The sequence below is a fragment of the Triturus cristatus genome, chromosome 2_1 (assembly GCF_964204655.1).
Source record: "Triturus cristatus chromosome 2_1, aTriCri1.1, whole genome shotgun sequence".
NCBI classification, from domain to species: domain Eukaryota; kingdom Metazoa; phylum Chordata; class Amphibia; order Caudata; family Salamandridae; genus Triturus; species Triturus cristatus.
In genome coordinates this window covers 693526266-693547747 of record NC_140581.1, presented here as the reverse complement: position 1 = coordinate 693547747, position 21482 = coordinate 693526266, and the positions used below count along the sequence as shown (strand labels likewise).

The window sequence follows — 21482 nt, the reverse complement described above, 5'->3', positions numbered from 1 at the left end:
TGCTTTGCATTTCAACCATATTACTGTTTTAGTACTGCATGCAAAAGTTTAGCCTGTCTGCTCTGCGCCATTGCTCCCAGTGGTTGAGCTCAGATTTATTTAGTGACGTTAGTGGTTCAGCCTGAAAAGGTTTGTGATTATTACTTGAGGTGGGTACTTACACTCTCAACTGATAACCCAGTTTGTTGCAAGATGTGATTATCCAATCCTTTTTTTCATCTGCACAAAACTGGTAAAAAACAATGGTCTCTTTTGGTCTAGATCTTTATTTGTCCCCACTAGTGAGATCATGCCTTCGGCTGGATTGCAGAAACATTGCAAATGTTTCTTCACTGGAACGGTGCAATAAAATTCATGTTTGATTCTCAGTTACAGGGAGCATTATGATTGTGTACTAGCACAATTTCCCATTTGTTAGTGTAGAGCTGTTAATTGCTCACTACTCCATATCATTTCAGTAGTTGCCCTAGAATTGTTAATCCATATTTACGGCAACCTTCACTAGTTGGCACACAACAGCCCCTGTAAAAGTTTGCGCTGTCCACCAAACCTGATCTTTTCTCTGGCCACTGAGTGTAGGGCTGTCAGTCCTGTGGCACTGGGAACAGTAGAATGATTTTCAGCTCTTGCGGCAAAACTGATCCATGACAGCTGGATCACTACCCATATGCTGAAAAATTGCCATTTTCTTGACTTTTTTCAATAGTTTTTCACCTCCACTTAGTACCACCTTAAGTGTGCTGCTGTAATTTGCCTCATAGAACCACTAGCCATGCCTAGTATCATCTCAGGAAGATCAATCCGGATCCATACTCACTTTGACCTCAAGGCTACGGAGACTTTCAGCCCAAACATTTAAGGGAGGCTCTCTGTCCCATGTTCATGTATGACCAAGGACAGTGGCCCTCACTGCAGGCTCCTGACGTTTAAGCTTACATTGCCATGACTCCCAAGTGTCTAGTCTGTTCCCTTTCCATGTCCTCCCTTTTTTAGTGCTGCTTTGTACGAAATCTTCACTCAAGCATGGCAGATGGGGCTAGTGAAAAGGACATCAAGCCCTGTTTGTGGACTCTTGCCGTGGGAGTAAAACAAGATTACACCAAAGTCAGTCTTGTATGCCTTCAAAGCAATCCACTCACTTTACCTTGTGCTTCATACCGTATATGTAGTATCCAAGATGGTAAAAGGAATTATAGAGGGGGAGGTTCAGACTCATGTATATTCAAAGGCAACAATATGATGCTCTAATTCATAGTGTCACCTTGCCTGTTAGGTTATTTGGACATTGCACTTGTGAAAGAAGATGGTCTTTAGAGTAGTTGGTATCAACATCACAAATCTAGGCTGGGAGGGCAGCAGCTACCTTCTTGAAATGCATCGCGTTGACTTATCAGTCAGCCGCCCTGCAACTCTCTCGATAAACACTCACTCTACTGCTTTTATCCATCCTCCAAAATGAAGATAAGTTACTTGTAGGGTAAAAAGTACAGCATTTGATTTTCCAAAGTCACTGGTCTGTCCCTTGCTCTGGCTAATGTTACATGTAAATTGTAACAGTACTTTAGGTTAGCCATCGTTTATTACCTACATTTAAAACCATTTGATGATAATACATCTATTAAATATTCCTGTTTTGGGACTCTAGTTCATAAACCTTTACATTGTCTCGGAAATATTTTCAAGTGTAAGTTATATGAGAACTAAAGACAAATTGTGCCTGCTCCAGGTTCATTTGTTGTCTATTTATAAAAGTGATTAAAAACGTCACTACTCGTCTGATGTTCCGCAGACCAGGGGGGGTGCTGAACAGGGATACCAATTCTCACTCTTCCGATATCCGTTTTGGTACTATGTATGGGGACGAGTTCCCCGGTGTCCTTAAAATGCCAATAAAGTCTGTTGTCAAAAAAAAAGTCACTACTCGGCAGTCAACGTTTTAAAATGAAAGCAGCAGCTCCGTTCCTTCTCTTGGGCTCTTCGTTGAGAATTCACGACTTTGAGGGTGAGGTAAGCGTAGGCCTGGTCTTGAGTGGTGCATGTTGTAGCCTTGTAGCTAGCAGCACGGACGCTTGCTGTGCTAAAGTGTTTCACTGCAAACCAAATTGTGATGTAAATAAACTAATGACGATGAAACTACTTCATAAATGACATTTCAAGATGTATTGTGGTAATTTATTCTCTCTTATTAAGTGACTCATATTGTGCTTTTATCTTAGAGCAAACCAGTGAGTGGTCATTTTACAGGTTTTCTTAGTAACTTTTCCTATTTTTTTCTTAAAACCATAATGATAATGTATGAATACAGTTCAGGGAAAGATAGTTATGCTAATAAAAGAAGTACCACTATATACCGAACAATTCCTCCATCCTAAATGTCTTACAGTCATCCTCTCGTAGTATGATTCACTCTTTTCCTCAATGCAGTGTACATTATTTTATACCGTATGTTCTAGTGCAACTTTTTCTTGTTTTGCTTCCTTTTAAGTGCTCGCATCTTTTTCAGGAGTTAGAACCACAGGTTGGAGAACAGTTACTACTGCTCTGGGATCGCATTCCAGTCGTAGATAAGAGTGTACCTCATTGACACTCACTCAAGGTACGTTACATGTATTATTAGCAATTAATGATTGTGTGTGCACATACATTTTAGATTTTAAGAAATGTTTTCTGGCCTTCTTGCGTCTTGTTTGAATCCTCCCTTGTAGCTGTGTACCAGCCTGAGGCATTAAAGGGCAAAGATAAAGGCAAAATAAAAAGCAAACGTACAGTTGCTATGGAATGGAAACCGGTGTCATGTAGATGATAGGCTACCTTGTAAAACACCCACAAAGTCTACTTAGTATTTAAAATATACTGTATGCTCTTCAGTAACTGCTTATGTCTCCAGTTGACCAATAAACCTGTCATGCCACAGCAAACAGGATCAGTGTGATCAAATATCAGAATAGTATATGTGATCAAATATCAGAATAGTATATCAATAAAACTGACCTGTGCCTTCGTACTTTGCCCAAGTGATATTAAAATATTTTGAGCATATTTCTGGTTTTATATTTGAATTTCATCAGTATTTCTTTTTCCATTGACCGTGCTCATGTAATACAAATAATATTGCCAGGCCTCTGTTATTTCTTCTCTGCTGGCAATGAATGAACAAATCCACTTCTCTAATCTTCTGAAAACAGCTTTTCGTCAGTAGTCATAAGTAGTATAAAATCTCTGCCCATGTGCAGAAACCTTGGCTACGTTTTAAATGATTTTTAAAACTGCATTGGATTATGCTGCTCTTTCTTCACTTTTACTCAACAGCATCCATGTTAACTACACAATAACAAAACTTCATTTCCCATGAAGCACAAGGAAAAAAGGAATTTCAGTCCAACCAATACGCAGGCAGGCCTCATCATATCCCCCTGTAGACTCACTTGTCGCCTTTTTTTCCTATGACAAAGCAGAGGATGCTGCACTTCAGTCTTGTTTAGACAACTCTGCTCCTGAAACTAACACGTGCCCATTAAACTTCAAGAAATTATGAAAAGAATAAAATAATGGCAAATTTCAATTTGAGACATAAAAAATAACCAATGATCATCATTATAGTAAACCACTGCCATAGCATAAACCAAATTAGAGTGGAATAAATAAATACCTACTCTTAACGTCAAAAGCCAATTCCTCGAAAGGGTGGGGCGAAAATAGTCAAGCGTTGGATGGGCATATCCTTGCCTCTGTTTCCTTAATAAAATTGAAACGTTCTGTTATGATAACTAGGAAATTTTTCATTCTATATCAGGACCGGAGGTGAGAATTATGCTAGTTTAAAGCTTATCCACCACCAGAGCTACAATCGAGGAGACTGCTTTCAAATAAAATCTCTTAAAAGTTGAATCAGAGGGCCAGTCTGCGACGTTGAGGATATCCTCCAGATTTGCCCCAAGGGCAAATGCTTCAGAGGCCACAGCCTCTCTGGTAGAATGAGCACCAAATACGTTGGTTTCAATACCATCCTCCTGCATAGCCCATCTTACCTACCATGCTTCTTAATGGCAATAAGGAGTTGACTTTCACCCAGTGGGCGTATATATTTAGTCATAGCCTTTCAGACACTGAACCACACACAGCTGGGGGAATCCGCAAAGGCCGGATATGCAACAACTTGGGAGTTACATTTGGTTCTCCTAGATATATGGAAAGTAACCCCTTCTGGAGTCAAGGTTCTTCCCTTAATACACAAAGCCCTGATGTCAAACACTTGCAGACAGGAAATGAGGCCTAGCAAGGTCACCAGTTTTGCTGATTTTTTCTTCCGAGAAAGATAACGGTTGCTTGGCCAATATAGAAACAGATTTAACACTCATTTGACATCCCAGAGGACTGTATTTCTAGATTCCTTGGGTAAGGACAACCAAATGCTTCTGAGCAGTTTGTGGACCAATGGCTGTTCACCCTTCAGGATGACCAGCAAAGGGAGGGTAACCTGTCAATATTGCTGAATGAAAGGTATTGACCGAGCAATATGGTTTTCCCACCGAGGCCAGAGAAATCAAAAAGTTCATGATGTGGACAATGTCGGTCCACACGGGATCCAGATGTCTCTGCTGACACCAACCCATCTAACGAGACCCGGACGATCTGTATTGCTTTATGGTATTTCCTGCCCGTGCTCTGGAAAGGAGGTGCGCACCCTCTCCTGAAAGACCTGAGATCTACCATCTTGTTCGACAATCCTACATGCTATAAGCTGCAGTATCCCTCTAGTACCAGGTGGTTAGGTTTCCCGGAAGGATCCTTGAGAAGAGTCTGAGAACCGAGGAAAGGGATTGGAGAATCCCAAGAAATTTCTATCAGATCTGGAAACCAGACTTCAGATTTCCAAATTGGGGTTATCACCACTAGCACCGCCTGTTGCCTTTGAACCTGAGCCACCAGCCTCATGATCATGGAGAACAGAGGAAACGCATACGCCGCTTTCGTTGTCCAGTCCTGCAGAAAAAGCTTCTGCCGCTACTGCATGAGGGCCCAGCCTCCAGTTGTAATGCTGGAGAAATTTGTAATACAGACGGTCTACTCTGAAGAGACCCCACCTGTTCGACAGGGCTTAGAAAACTCTTCATTCGAGTCTTCAGAGACTCACATCTCTTAGTTTGCAAGACTTCCAGTCTGCCACCTGGATGGCTGAGCCCAGAAAATGTTCTGCTGTCATCAAGATGTGATTCTGGAGATAATATTCCCAGAAGATCGGAGGTAGGTACGAGAGAGCTTTGGATCTCGTTCCTCCCAAGTGGTTGATATACCCTACCTCCACTAAGTTGTCCATCTTCAAGCAGACGCAACATTGCGCTTTGTCTTTGACCCAGCATTTCACTGCAAAGGAGCCCAGCAACAACTCGAGGCAATTGATATTCAAGAACTGTTCAGAAGCGGACCAGCTGCCACTGGTGAAATCCCCACATCTTGCTTCCCAACCAGTATCGCTGGCATCCAATTCTATTATTAGGTCTGGTTGGGAACTGAAAATAGCTCCCCTGTTGCAGGTCTCCAAATGGGAGAGCCACCAAAGGAGTTCATCTTTTGCCACCCTCTGCGAGTTTGTGATCCCTCTTCGAAGATGCAATGACTTCAGACACTGGAGAGCACGGTAGTGCAGAGGTCCTGGGAATATGGCTTTTATGGACAAGGACAAGAGCCCACTATTCTCTCGAGTTGTCTGAGCGATTTAGTAGGTCTGATCAGGGTTCTGTGAATATCTCGATAAATGTAGGACATTTTCCTGGAGGGAAGACTCGTAGACTTGATCGAGTCTACCACGAAACCCAAGAATTTCAGGGTCTGAAATGGGGTTAAAGTGGACTTTTTCCCATTGATAATACACCCTAGGGACTGAAGACTTTCGACCATATGGCGCAGGTGGTCCAACAGTGTTCGGGGATATCGATCCATGAGAAGGATGTCAATGAGATAGACGATCAAGCGGAAACCCCTGGCCCTGAGATGCTCCACTAACCGTTTTGCAAACTTGTCAGAAAAAAACATGGTACAGAGGATAAACCAAAAGGGAGAGTTGTGAACTCGAAAGTGTGGGATCTCCATTGAAATTGGAGAAACCAATTATGTGGCTGGTAGATCGGGATCGTCAAGTAAGCATCCTTAAGGTCCAATGTACTAGCCAGTTGTTGGGTCTCAGTAGATCCTGAAGTAGATGGATCCCTTCCATTTTAAAGAGGTGGTAAACCAGCCACTCATTGAATACCCATAGGTTGAAAACGGAAAGTTGGCCCCATCATCTTCTCCAACAGAAATAGGATGCTGAGGAAGCCCATGGAGTGGACCATCGATGGAAAGGTAGCTACTTAGGAGAGAAATTCCACTATCTCTAGGTCTATGAGCGTGACCTCCGCTTTGGAGAAGACCAGGGATGGCAGAGGAGCAGGTTGAAAGGGAGAACCGTAGAATTCAATGTGGAAGCCTTGAATGGTCCGAAGGACCCAAGAATCTGAAGTCACCGCCCTCCAGTTGGGAACGAAACCCGCTAGTCTGCCCCCCAGACATTCTTGGGAGAGAAGATGCATACTCACAATGGACTGTGGAGGAATTGTTGTTCCCTCAGACACCGCCTCCAACACTGCGGTGGCGAGGGTAATTTCTGGTGGTGTAGAAACTCTCAAACCTGGATGCATCCTGCCATTGGCCCCCATTTGGAGCCCTGACCTCTAGAGGCATGAAACTGAGCGTGGCTGACCGAGCGCCCCTTGCCCCGGCCAGACCAGGTAAAAACTTGTGGGGTGAAAACTCTTTTGATAGAGGACTGGGCTTCATCCAGTGAACTGAAGGTGGACACGAACTTACTGAGTTTTTATGAAGGGGTCTCCAAAGAGCCCTCTGCACTACCTGACCCACCTCTGAGGTCATCAAATCCCCTAGCTTTGGGTCTATCTTAATGAGCAGAGACCTGCGCCACTCAGTAGAGATGGCGCAGTTGGCATTTCCAAGGAAAATTATTGCCCTCTGGGCACAACCTGAAAGGACCTTTGAGGACATCAGGGTCCCCGATGCCTTGGCGACCTCGGCCATGTCAAGAATTTTAGTCAATAGTCTGGTGACATTCATAAGCTTATCTTGACATGACCGCCAAAAGCAGTCAGTCCCTTTCTTGAGGTCCCTCGCATATTTGTCTAGGGTCTATATTGGGTGTCCGTGCCACTTTACCTTCCAACGACGGATGGTGGCACTCCACCCACAGATGGCTGTGGACTTCCTTGTCCAGGGGTCTGCCTGCCATACGTGGCAACATTTCCCACTTGGGCCCGCTCAGAGGAGCGAGGGTGTAATAGATCATCCGGATCTAGCATGTCAGATTCTTTGTCACAGAATTCCAACTGAGGAGGGAAGGGGGGTCAAGCCTCCATGACCCTGGACCCCCCCTCCCTTCCCCAGAAGTACCTGCAGACAGGCACCAAGGCCTGGTGAAGTGGGGGAGGGTTGTCACTCTCCCTGGGTTGAGTCCTGTTAAGGCTCCCGATGGTGTTGGAGGGAGGGGAGGGGATAGAGCCTGGCTCATAAAGGCTTTTTTAAGCCTTGCAAAGGCATCAAAGTCAACTTTTGGGATCATGTGCGTGTTTGCACAAATATGGGGATTAATGTTCCAGGCAGTTGAGCAATCAATCCAGCACTCCGCGGTCAGCTGTGTTGAAGCGGGCTCAAAAGGAAGTCCCTGTGACACGCTTCTACCAGCCAAGGCGAAGACCCATGTACGCATCTAGAGACGAGTGCTAATGGAGGCACATGCCCCCTGGCAGATGGAAAACCACTGCGTGCTGGCCCTGGAGGCTCGCTGGCGCCAATACCAAGGACAAGTATGAACAAGCAAGCATTTAACTGTTGGCTGCTGGAGCAGTGAAGAAGGAGGAGGCAAGAGAGTCTGCAGGGGAATATGATAAATGGCCTGCCTGTGGATTTTTCCCAGTGGTTCATTGGAAATTAGGTTTTGTAATGTTGTTGTTAACTAGGATGTTGTTGAATAAAAGTGAACTAAGAACAGCATAATCCTTGCCTCCGGTCCTGACATATAATTTACATTTGTCTGAGAAATGTTTTTCCAGGTATTCTCTTTTAAATGCAGAAAATGTAACTATCCTTCTTAAAGATTTCAGAAACTACACTGCCTGTTATGATCTATAGATCTGAAAGGAACACGTTAGTTAGATTCCTCACCTTAGAATATCCCCAGGTGTCGGGCTTGATCCGGAAAGATTTTTGTAGCAATACCCCTTGCGCGTCGGTAGGCGTCTGCGGCTCCGCCTCCGTCGTCGGCGTCGTGCGCCGGAATGACATCGTCGGAGGACTTAGACACCGCCCTCGCGCGCTGACGTCAGTTCTTCTTTTTTCCGCGCCAGTAAGCGCCGATCCGGGAAGAGCTTACCCCTAGTCATTTTTTGACTAACTTTTTTGACTTCTTTTGGTCTATCGACTCGACTCTGGTGCCGGTAGGATGCCTGGTTTCAAGGTCTGTGACGCCTGTCATCGCCTGATGTCGGTGACGGATCACCATCGCCGGTGCCTTTATTGCCTGGGTGCCGACCATGATGCGGAGTAGTGCCTCGATTGCCAGGCCTTGACGTCGAAAGCTAGGCGGGAGCGGTCCCGTAAGCTTCTCAAGCTTCGGCACTCGGCTCCGCGCCGCTCTAGATCCTGGTCCAGGAGGAGGTCCAAGGACCGATCGCGGAGCCGCAGCCATCGTCATCGCTCGTCGGGGTCTTCGGGTAAGTCGAAGCACTCCAAGAAGTCCAAGAGACGACATCGCTCTTGGACTCCAAAGTTCACAGTAAAAAACAGAATTGGTTCAGTTAAGAAAGACAAAGTATACAAATGTTATCGTTGTGATAGTAAGAACCATTTAGCCAATGATAAAAGCTGCCCTGCTATTAAACAGAGATGCTCTATCTGTAAAAAGATGGGTCATTTCAGCAAAGTATGTCATGCCACTAGTTTTAAAAATCAACAAGTCAAATGTATTGAGGAAGGGTATGTTTCTTCTAACAATGAAGATAGTGATGATGATTCTGCAAAATATTTGAGTAATGCAGTTCTCAATATAATTGATGATAATGATTCTAGCAAACCCATGTGTCACATCTCTTTAGGAGGTGTTAATATTGACATAGCTGCTGACTCGGGGTCCCCTTTTACCATTGTAAATGAATCTGTATGGTCAGATAAATTTATCATGAAGCTTGGTCCTGGATTAAATACTCCTGACATTACACCTCTAAGTTACAATGGTGAGCCTATAGATTTAGTAGGATACCGTGAATTAGTATTTAGATTCAAAAGCAGAAATGCTTTATGCAAACTTTATGTATCAAAAAAAGGTCCTTCTGTTTTGGGTTGGAAGGACCAAAGAAAACTTGACATAATACTTGATCCTAATGGAATTGAACAAGTCCTCGTAGTAAATGAAGGGGAATCCTTGAAGGAAGTTCTTTATAGTAAATTCCCAGAAGTATGTTCAGGCAAGTTAGGAAAAATTGAAGGGTTTGAACATCTTATTCGTCTCAAACCTGATGCGTGTCCTAAAATTAATCAATTACGCAATGTGCCTTTTTCTGTGAGAGATGAAGTACTGAAGGAACTTGAGTACTTAATGAAAAAAAAAGTTATTGAACCAGTTGAAGCTTCATTATGGGTTTCTCCATTGGTCGCAGCCAGGAAATCCAATGGTAGTCTCAGGTTATGCATTGACTTGAGACATCTGAATGACAATATTTTGGTTGATCAATTTCCTCTCCCTAAAATTAATGAAATGATCACCAAATGTAAAGGAATGACTGTTTTTTCAACAATTGACTTATCCCAAGCGTACCATCAGATTCCTTTGGCTGATTCTTGCAAACACTTAACATCTTTTATATCTCACATTGGATGCTTTCAATACACAAGGATGCCTTTTGGGCTCGCCTCTGCGGCGGCTGTTTTTCAGCGACTGATGTTTAAAATTTTCGGGCATTTGAACTATGTTCTTATTTTTCAGGACGATATCTTGATAATGGGCAAGGACAGCCAAGAGCACAAAGCAAGACTATTGCATGTCATGTCTCTGTTGAAAAAATTTGGGTTAACCATTGAACCTTCAAAATGTAATTTTGCCTCAAATGTAGTAACTTACTTGGGTCATGAAATTAGCGCTTCTGGTATTCGCCCAAAAACTAAATTAGTTTCTGCAATTTCTGATGCCCCCAGTCCAAAGAACAAAGACGAAGTCAAATCTTTTTTGGGGTTAGTTGAGTTTTTCTCAAAGTTTGTAAAAAATTTCTCATGCAGAACTTCTCATATTAGAGATCTCCTTAAGTCTAATAGTGCATTTTTTTGGAGTGATGTATGTCAAGAGGAGTTTAATGACGTAAAAAATGCCATAGTTTCTGCTCCTGCACTCCAAGGTTTTGATCCAAAGGCAAAAAATATAATCACCACAGATGCTAGTGGGACTGGGATCGGCGCAGTTTTTTCACAGATGGATAAATATGGTTCAGAACACATAGTGGCGTATGCTTCTAGGTCATTGTCTCCTGCTGAAACTCGTTATGCTGTAATCGAAAGGGAAGCTCTTGCGTGTGTTTGGGCCTTAGAGCATTTTCGTACTTTCATATGGGGTAGTGATGTTACCATCAAGTGCGACCACAAACCCTTAGTTAAAGTCTTACAAAATGTGGGTATGATTAATGTGTCTTCTAGGCTAGCTCGCATCTCAATGAGACTCATAGATTTTTTGTACAAGGTGGAATACTTACCAGGAAAAAAAAATGCTGTAGCTGATTTTTTGTCAAGATTGCCGGTCCAGTTAATTGAAAATAGCGATGAACTGATGGATAATGAGCAAGTGGCATTAATTTGGGATCATCGTAAGGAGGCATTAAATAAAAGTGAATGGGAAGAGGCTTGTGCCAATGATGGATGTTTGAATGAGGTTTTGAAATTAGTCATTGGTGGCTGGCTGCGCAAGCCGGAAGCAAGTGATATCAAACCTTTCTGGGAAGTCAGGAATGATTTGTCTTGTGTTGATGGTATGTTAATGAGGGGCGAGACAATTTTAACGTTATGTCACGAAGGACATTTGGGAATTAACAAGACAAAGTGTATTGTTAAAAACAAGTTCTGGTGGCCAGGTTTGGACATTTCTGTGGAAAGATTAATAAGAGATTGTAGTTTATGTTCCAATGCTGATAAATCTCTTAAAACTCTTAGACCACCATTGAGTGATTTTTATTGTCCCAGTGTACCTTGGGAAAGTATTGCAGTGGACATCATGGGTCCTATTGGTGATTCTAGTAAATTCATAATTTCCATAATGGATGTTTTTTCTAAGTGGCCTGTCCTCAAGATAATCAAAAAAGTTGATACGGAATCTGTAAGTGCATTCTTTGACGAAGTGTTTACATCTGAAGGCACTCCAGTTAACATTATTAGTGATAATGGGGTGCAGTTTACTTCGGAAACCATGACTAACTATTTAACAAATTGCGGTATCACTCATAGAACCACGTCCTTGTACAACCCGAGTGGTAATGGTTTAGTTGAAAGGTATAACAGGGTTTTAAAAGGTGCCATACAACTAGCTTGCCAAAATAGTATCCCATGGGAAATTCAAATTTTCAAAACTTTATGGGCATACAGAGTTGCTGTTACCGAATCAACCAAGTTTTCTCCTTTTGAGCTGATGAGGGGAAGAAAACCAAGGGGTAAATGGTGTCCCGGTTGGGTTAAAAACTCAGAGGATGTGATTTGGTCATCAAAGGAGATAAAAAATAACTTGTCCACTAAACATGATGAATATAAAAGATTTTATGATAACAAACATGGAACTAAAGATGTAAACATAAATATTGGACAGTGGGTTAGGATCAAGAAACCAGGTTTTACCAAGAAGGGGTTTAGCAAATTTTTTCCACCCCAACGCATCATTTCCTTAAAGAAAAATGCAATTGTTTTGGAGGATGGAAAGTGTTGGAATTTGGAGAGAGTTGCATTATGTAACCCTCCCAAACCTAGTTTGAATGCTCAATCCACTATACCTGGTAAAAGTGTTAATGATCCTTCTCAACATGGTGATGTCAAGTTGGATGATGTCAAACATAAGTCTTCAAAGTTGGAAGGGGTTTTGGTTAGGCCTAAAAGAATTACCAAACCACCTGTAGCTTTACAAGATTATGTATGTGACTAAGTTAATGTTTTGTGTAAGGGAGGAGATGTGTAGTGTCGCGCGTTAGCTCTGCTTTGTCCGCGTGTTTAGAGATTCGGTTTCACGAGGACAAGGCAGAGCTTGAATGTGCATAAGAGTTGTGTTTCTTTAAATGTGCAGGCTCGAGGGCATTACCTCGAGCGTATGGTGTCGGTTAACGAAGTTGTTTTTATAGAAAGTAATGTGTCAGTTAAGGATGTCGTTATTCTGATGGAGAGAGCCAGACGAGAGGAGACGTCCGGTTGAGCATATCAATAAAGTACTTTTTTCAATTCAGTTTTATAAGTGTATTTACTACAACTCCCCTCGCGCGACTCGGCTGAGGGTCAGGGTGGTCCCACCCCCGTGGCGCCGTCGGAGCCGCAGGAGCCGCGTACGTCCCCATACCCACTGGTCCCTGGGACTGACGTGACTCCGGCGGAGGTCAGTGCCTTCCTCTCAGCAATGAGGGGCCTGGCTTCGCCGTCGACGCCTGTAGGCGCGCCTTCGGGCCCCGCAGGTTCGACTGGGCGACCTTGCGTGCCGGCGGCTCCGGCCCCGGCGCCGTCGACGGCTCCGGCCCCGACGCTGCAGGTCCCCGTGGGATCCAGGCCTGGATCTCGGTCGGCGCTGGTCGGCCCCACGACGCCTCCTCCGCCGGCGCCGACACCGGTTCCACCTCCGGCGCCGTCTCCGGACGCCGCCGTTCCCCGGTTTAGCCCCTGTCCGGACCCGACGCTGGCACGGCGCCATCCGGTGCCGCACCCGACGTCGATGGATGACTGTTTCATCTACCGTCCGGCTCCGATCGTTCCTCCTGTTTATCAGGAATCGGATGACGGGGGCGACTGGGAGGGGTCTGAGGACCCTATGGCCCTCCAGGGTCAACTTTCACAGGACTGGGCAGACGAACTGGGGGATGCCAGCGGTCTGGATACCTCCCCGGACGCTGGTTTCATCTCTCCTCCGACTGTGGCCTCGGAGGAGGGTGCAGCCTTTTCAGTGGTGCTGCGCAAGGCGGCAGAAGCCCTAGGGCTGGAGTTGCCTGCTGTGGCCGTGAGGACCAACGTCCTCACAGAGGTCCTTCAACCGACAGCAAGCTCCACTGAGCCTCTGCTGCAGTTTAATGAGGCCCTCATAGACGTTCTGCAGGGCACTTGGTCCAAGCCCTCCACAGTTCCTCCTGTGGACCGGAACGTTGCCCGGCGCCACCGCCCTGCTCCGGGCAACCCCAGTTTCCTCTCCCAACACCCCACCCCCGAGAGTCTGGTTATCCAGGCCTCAACCTCCCAATCCTCCTTCCCGTCCGCTCCTCCGGATCGGGAATCCAAGAGGTTGGAACAGTTTGGCAAGTAACTGTTCTCGTCCCTGAGTTTGGGGCTGCGGTCTTTAAATACCGCTTGCCTTTTGGACCGTTATTCCCACTCTCTGTGGGATACGGTGGAGGACGTGCTGCCCTTGTGCCCGGTGGAGGCTTGGGCACGACTCACTCAAGCACTTGCTGACGGTCGAGATGCAGCACGGCATGCCATACGGTGTGGACTTGTCGCTGGGTCGGGCGATTTCAACCACGTTGGCGCTTCGGCGTCACGCCTGGCTGAGGTCCACGTCATTTTCGGGGGATGTCCAGAGTTCCCTCATGGACATGCCCTTTGATGGCACTCGCCTTTTTGGTGAGAAGGCGGACAGTGCGCTGGTTCGGTACAAGGACTCCCGGGCCACGGCCAAGTCCTTGGGTCTTTCGGCCCCGCGGCCGCAAACTTCTGCCTTTCGTCCCTTTCGTGGCCAAGGAAGGGGCGCCTCCTCACGTCCGCCTAGCCACCGGCCGCAGAACGAACCTGCACGCGGTCGCGGACGTGGATTCTGCCGAGGCGGTACTGGAGGTCAACGTGCCGGTCAGTCCACATCCACCCCGGCAGCATCCGCCTCAAAGCCCTCCTAGTCCGAGCTTTCAGGCCCATTCAACGCCAGTGGACGGCAGAGTTCGCCATCACCTGCTCCACTGGCGCTCCATCACGTCGGACAGGTGGGTGCTGCAAATCGTCCGAAGGGGCTACTCCTTCCCCTTCGAGACGACCCCTCCAGCCATGCCGCCGCTGAACCACCGTATGTCGGGGGATCATTTGCATCTTCTACGAGAGGAAGTTTCAGCCCTCTTGGCCAAAGAGGCCGTCGAGCGCGTTCCTGGTCCAGAAGTAGGTCGTGGTTGTTATTCCCACTACTTTCTGATTCCCAAGAAGGGCAAAGGGGGCCTACGCCCGATCTTGGACCTCAGGAGCGTGAACTCCTTCCTCCGGAAGGACCGGTTCAAGATGCTCACTTTAGCTCAGGTTCTGGCTGCCCTAGACCCTGGAGACTGGATGGTAGCGTTGGACTTGCAGGACGCTTATTTCCACATCGCCGTGCTGCCGGCCCACCGGCGTTACCTGCGGTTCACGGTGGGTCAGGAGCACTTTCAGTTCACCGTGCTCCCCTTCGGCCTCACCAGTGCCCACCGGGTGTTCACGAAAGTGATGGCGGTGGTCGCAGCTCATCTGCGCCGATCAGGGGTTCCAGTCTTCCCCTATCTCGACGACTGGCTGTTGAAGGCGGGCTCGCCCCAGCAAGTCGTATCCCACCTCTAGACTACGGCCGACCTTCTGCACTCGCTGGGGTTATCCATCAATGTGCCGAAGTCGCACCTGAGTCCCTCCCAGAAGCTCCTTTTCATTGGGGCGGTTCTCGATTCGGCGCAGTTCCAGGTCTATCCGCCGGAACAGCGGGTCCGGGACATTCAGGCCCTGATTTCCATCTTCCGGCCTCTGTCCTGGGTTTCGGTCAGGTTGGTGCTGCGGCTTCTGGGGCTGATGGCCTCCTGCATCCTGTTGGTACCTCACGCCAGGTGGCGGATGCGGGCTCTGCAGTGGGACCTGAAGTTTCAGTGGGCCCAGCATCGAGGCAACCTGTCCGACCATGTCTTGATCTCGGAGGGCACTGCGAACCAGCTGCAGTGGTGGCTCACGAATCACGATTGGGTCAGCGGCAGATCCCTCTCCCTACCCCAACCGGAGCATGTCGTAGTGACGGATGCGTCCCTCCTGGGATGGGTGGGCCATATGGGAGAGGCGGAGATCAGAGGACTCTGGTCTCCGGCGGAGACTCGGCTCCATATCAACCTATTGGAGCTGAGGGCGATCCGACTTGCACTAAAAGCCTTCCTTCCCTCTGTCCGGGGAAGTGTCGTGCAGGTGTGCATGGACAACACCACCGCCATGTGGTGTTGCAACAAACAGGGCGGGGTGGGGTTGTGGACCCTTTGTCAGGAGGCTCTGCGCCTCTGGACATGGCTGGAACATCAGGGCATCACCCTGGTGGTTCAACATCTGGCGGGCTCTCTGAACGCCAGAGCAGACGAACTCAGCCGCCGGTGCATGATGGATCACGAATGGCGTCTGAACTCGGACGTGGCGCAAGGTCTCTTTCTGCAGTGGGGACAGCCTTGGTTGGATCTATTCGCCACCGAAGAGAACGCGCAATGTCAGCAGTTCTGCGCGTTGGAATTTCCAAGGCTGCACTCGCTCGGAGACGCTTTTCATCGCGAGTGGAGTTGCGGTCTGTTGTACACCTTTCTGCCTATACCACTTCTGCCCAAAGTGCTGAAGAAGATCAGGCACGACCGGGCCCAAGTCATCTTGGTGGCTCCGGATTGGGCACGAAGGTACTGGTATCCCGAGCTACTCAGTATGTCCATCGATCCCCCGATACGACTGCCTCTTCAGGAGGACCTTCTGTCGCAGCAACAGGGGACGGTCCTCCACCCGAACCTGTCCAGCCTCCACCTCCATGCGTGCAGATTGAGCGGCGACAGTTGATGCCATTTGACTTGCCTCCTGAAGTCTGTGATATCATTCTGGCAGCCAGGCGTCCCTCCACAAAGACTGTATACGCCTGTCGGTGGAACAAATTTGTGGCATGGTGCACAGCAAAGGCTGTGGATCCCCTTTCTGCCCCTCTTTCTGAGGTTCACCTCTTTCTTCTTTCTTTGGCCCAGCAGGGCTCTGCTCTGGGCACCTTGAAGGGATATCTTGGTGCAATCTCTGCTTTCTTAAGGCTTCCTGATCAGCCTTCTCTTTTCAAGTCCCCTGTTGTTTCACGTTTTCTCAAGGGCATTACTCATATGTTCCCTCCTGTTCCATTCGTAATGCCTCACTGGGACCTGAACCTTGTTCTCACTTTTCTGATGTGCGATCCCTTTGAGCCCCTTCACAACTGTCCCATTCGTCTACTGACTCTGAAAACTGCCTTCCTGGTGGCTATCACCTCCGCTAGGCGGGTGAGTGAGCTCCAGGCTCTGTCAGCTAAGCCTCCCTTCATTTCGGTTCATCCGGATAAGGTTGTCCTCCGGACACGTCCTTCTTTTCTTCCTAAAGTCGTGACTCCCTTTCACATTGGGCAATCTGTCACGCTTCCCACCTTCTTTCCGCCTCTGCATCCTTCAAAAGATGAAGAGAGGCTCCACCGTCTGGACCCAAAACGTGTGCTGTCCTTTTATTTGGACTGCACAAAACAGTTCCGGGTGGACGACCAACTTTTTGTTGGATATGTAGGTGCTAAGAAGGGTAAAGCTGTGCACAAGCGGACCATCTCGCGATGGGTCGTGTTGTGCATTAAACTCTGCTATTCCTTGGCGAAAAAGGTCCCTCCTGTTGGGCTGAGAGCCCATTCCACCCGGGCCACAGCGGCGACAACTGCCCTGGGACGGGGAGTCCCCTTGCAGGACATCTGTCAGGCTGCGACGTGGGCTTCACTGCACACGTTCGCCAAGCACTATTGCCTGGACAGCCAAGTCCGGAGAGATGGCCGCTTTGGCCGTTCTGTTCTCCAGGACTTTCTGGTGTGATCTTGGTTCGCAGACCCACCTCCGGGGTTGGTATTGCTGGGGTATCTATTCTAAGGTGAGGAATCTAACTAACGTGTTTCTTTCAGATGAACAAGTTACTTACCTTTGGTAACGATGTATCTGTAAGAAACATTAGTTAGTTAGATTCCTCACCGACCCACCCAGCCTCCCCGTTCTGCGAACCGACATCTAGGGTTAAGGTTCTGCCTTTCAGGGCCCTAGATTTTTTGGCACCAGTGTCGGTCTCTTGCATGGCTCGGCGTCCCTGGCGCGCAGCCTTATGCTTATTTTAGCTACACCACCTTATGGTCTCTGTAGCTGTTTGCTCTGTGTATGTTTCTGTGGTGGCCTGCATCAGCGTGCTTAAGATTGTTACTGTTCCCCCTTTTGGGACTGGGTGTGCACTTGGCGTGTTTCTTGTCTTCGCCTGCAATTCTAAAAACATTGCTAATTTCTATCTCTTGACCTTTGGTTCTTGGCTGTGGTCTCTCCGGCCTTCCTTCCGTGGGCTAGCCTGGTAGGCTCTGGTTGCATCTCTTCATGTTTCTTCTCAACCTTTGGTCGGTGTTCACATAGTGCACCATTACGCTGAGAGTGGTCCTTCTTCCTCTCTCTTTTGTTCTGGTATTTGGCTGGTGCCGTTTCTACCTCTCATGCTTATACAAGTATGGTGTAACACCATTATGGCATTTTTGGGATGTCTTGCATCCCGTTATCTTTTGCTCTTCTGAGCTATTTGGGTTGCTGTATGGCTGTACCGCCACAGCCTTCCCCATTGTCCGTCACTCTTTTGCTGGCTCAAATACTTAGCGCTTTCTGTTGTTCTATCGCAGAACCACCTGCCCTTTGGGGTATGGCTGTGTTATCTATTCTAAGTTAAGGAATCTGCGGCTAGATGTCTCTATCAGATGTACGAGTTACTTACCTTCGGTAACGATGTATCTGGTAGAGACGTTGTCTAGCCGCAGATTCCTTAACGCCCACCCAGCCTCCCCGTTCTGTGAGGACCTTGCCAAGTGGGGTTCTCCGCTAGCCCCTTTTACAGTTGGCATTGGTTTTTCTCTCATGGGTGCTCACATTGTTGAGATTTGCCATAATACAGCTGACTCCCTCTCAGGAGTTTCTGTTAACATAATACAGCTGACTCCCTCTCAAGGGTTTCTTACCTGTGAAATGATGCCTTTTGATTAACCTTCACCAGGAGACTCCTCTTCATTTTCTTATCTTCTCCTGCTGCCTTCCCTCCCTCCCGCCTTCTCTATTCGCTCAGGGTTCTGGTCTCCTCTGCAGTCGTCTTCTTTGGGGATCTGTTGACCTCTGTTTCAGACCTCAATTACTATAGGGGCAGTGCCAGATTTTTCATACCTTCCTGCAGTGGACTGTAGTTCTCTCAGTGCTCCGTTCTTGCTAGACGACACAGTTCTACATGGTACTGACAGTCTATTTCTGTCTGTTGTTCGGCATGGTAATAACAGTCTATTTCTGTCTGTTGAGATATCTTCCCTTGTTGCACTTGGAAAGGGTCTTCGCTTAGCTTGCGAGGTTCTTTCTAACTGCTTTTTCACTTATATGTAGGCAGTCTCTAATTCTGTCTTTTACGATGGTGTCTTGCACCATCCCCCTTATTTATTCACGGATTTTCATCCCTCGCACACTGTTCCCATACTTTCACAGTTTTTCTGTCGGTGGCTCCGCGTTGTGTCACGGAAAAGTTTCTCCGAAGAAAACTGACGTCGGGAGGGACTTATATGACCTCGCTGACGTCACGTACGTGGACGACGTCAGGGTGGGGTCGTGTGGCGCCGTCCCCCGGCGCGCAGAGGGTGCTGCTGCAAAACGTTTTCCAGATCCAGTCTGACGCCTGGGGATATTCTAAGTTAAGGAATCTCTGGCTAGACAACGTTTCTACCAGATGCATCGTTATCGAACGTAAGTAACTCGTACATCTGCAGTAGTGGCTTGAAAAGCGGCTAAAGCACTATAATTGAAGTTGCCCTCTGGCGAGAAGGAATCAACTGTATTGACTGAGATGCTTCAACCACAGCCAGCTTCATCAGAGCATCTATTGCCTTTAATGAAGTCTTTACTGATGCCTTTCTGGCTACATGGTCTAAGTCATACTCATGCCAGCCAAGCAGAATATAGCATTTTTTTTCTCAGTAAATGTTCTAGAACAATACCTTGCAAATCCACCTTACTAGGTTGCACCCTACCGAGGCACATAGCCATGATTTGGGGAAATGCTGTTATTGTAGGGAAGCTAGAAAGTAACTTTAGTGCTCAAACAGTGAAAACTACATTTGTATTGTGATCTTTCCACTTTAAGGAAACTGCAACGGTTTGAGAACAATGCATTTCTCTAGTGTAACATTATTCAATAGAAAGACATTGTGATAGCTTGACTTAACCTAATTGGGCCCATGTATAATTCTGAAGAGATTTTAAAGCAAAAAAACAATGTTAGGAATACTGCAGCTGGAAAAACCAATTCCATCCTTTTACTAACACATCCAAAAAGCTAAGGAAGGAGAAAAGGGCAATGTATTCTTTGATGCTGAAGCTTGGTCCAAGCATAAACAAGTAAGACTGATTCAAAGATTGTAAAATTTAGGAGATAAATGTCTGAGAATTAGAGACCCAGAGCGGGGATTTAAGAATTATCAATCTAAAAAAGTCTGCACACTAGCGCAACAATGGAAATGATGCAGTGTCCCTGAAATTAAAAAGGAAATTCAGATGTTGGTATGTAGCACAGAAGTGCACCAGGTCAGCTAAGCCTATTGCCTCTAATCTTCTGGAGAACGACCCGCAATATATGCAAATAACAAGGTCAAATCCTTAGTTGTGCTAACTTCAAAGTCCTGAGAATTGTCATGCCTGAGGCGGTCATAGGCATCTCACTAGCAGGATAGCAGTAACAGTGTTGAGGACAGTCCAGGAACAGTCACATAACATAATAAAGCGAACAATAGGCCCCTATACAATTGACATGTATTTTAGAGGAAGAAATGTAGATTTATTTGATGTTTTTTTTATATGACGCTAAGGCAAGTGACCACACAAGTATATAGGGGTTATTTTGGATAATAATTTGCTTTCAAGAGCTTTCAAGGTTTGATAACCAGGAATAACTTCTGCTGTTTTAATTAATTATATGAAGACCTGTTTGTTGCCCCACTGTTGAAAGCATATTGCCAAAAAAATACATATTATTTTATATGACTGTCATGCCTGGTAGTAGAAGAGCATTTTACATTTCAAGCCTTTCTAGGAAAAGGTCATTAACAAGGCCATAACCATGCCACTATCTGCCAGTATTGATGCCCTTTGTCTTGAGTTGGGGCTGTGCTCTTACAGAGCATGTCTAAAGTTGTGTCCGTAAAGTTCTTCCCATCATTGATAAGATATTAAATGTACTTAGGAGAAGCTCACTTTCTGACAGATCTATGTAAGAGTGAACTACAAAGTGTTTCCTCTATGAGATGTAGACTTGCTGAGCTTTTTATTAAACATGACCATAAACTAGATTTGAATGCATTCTCTTAAAGCGATTCAATCTTAGTGCCCATAAGATGTTAAGAAAATGATACAGAATCATATTGTTTAATGCTAATAAATATAATATTAAAGGTAAAAGGTCTCTAGTTTATTTGCTAGACCTAACAGCCTTAGGGTTGTCTTCTCCCAAACCTTTTGCTTGCTTGCCTCCACTTTTACTGTAGGTATATATTCTGGTCCACGTTCCTACTACCACACCAATAAGTGAATGCGCTCAATCGCCCAATCTTTCAAAATCAAAAAGTTGTCCTTCTATGTGTTTGAGTCCACACCCGGCCAGACCTGTGTATGGAAGAGGAGTCTCCACGCTGAATAGGAGTAGCGATTGAGCGCCGCCATTACTGTCTATTACTCGAGGTCCTTGGACTTACCATGGGTGTGGATTCAAACACATAGAAGGACAACTTTTTGATTTTGAAAGATTGGGCAATTGAGCGCATTCACTTATTGGTGTGGTAGTAGGTCCTCTGAATTGGAAAGAGGAACGTGGACCAGAATATGTACCTACAGTAACTCTGATACTAAATTATAAAAGTGTATATCCTAAAATTTAAAAGTGTCTAGAATGAGTATCGGGAAACTCCGAGCCGAAGACTCTGCGAAACATTATAGTTGCCCTGAAAAAGCCTGAAAGGGTGAAACGCGTTGGCTGTTTTGCTGCTATACATACAAAACTAAGACTCCTTCAGTATGCCTTCTGACCATCATGGCTGTGAGAAGTTGACCTGGTATATGCTGACCACTAATTAAAGTGGGCACTGTGTACCAGTCCAAACAACCCTTATTGATAATTAGGTTAAAGACAACCTTTATTGAAAGCTATCCTAGTGGTAG

At 46.4% G+C, this 21482-nt stretch overlaps 1 protein-coding gene across 6 annotated transcripts in view; it reads left to right on the top strand.

The window, feature by feature from the left end:
* The window catches only part of YTHDC2 (YTH N6-methyladenosine RNA binding protein C2), a 1174422-nt gene that overhangs the window by 1148087 nt on the left and 4853 nt on the right, over positions 1 to 21482 (top strand). For 3 of the 6 annotated variants that reach the window (XM_085632632.1, XM_085632630.1, XM_085632634.1), the window contains exon 30: positions 2504 to 2596. In XM_085632632.1, coding sequence (XP_085488758.1) covers positions 2504 to 2584 — 81 coding nt within the window. In that variant the 3' untranslated portion in view covers positions 2585 to 2596. Of the gene's footprint in view, positions 1 to 2485; positions 2597 to 21482 lie in introns of all 6 variants that reach the window. The other 3 variants (XM_085632631.1, XM_085632629.1, XM_085632628.1) reach the window with 1 other exon arrangement.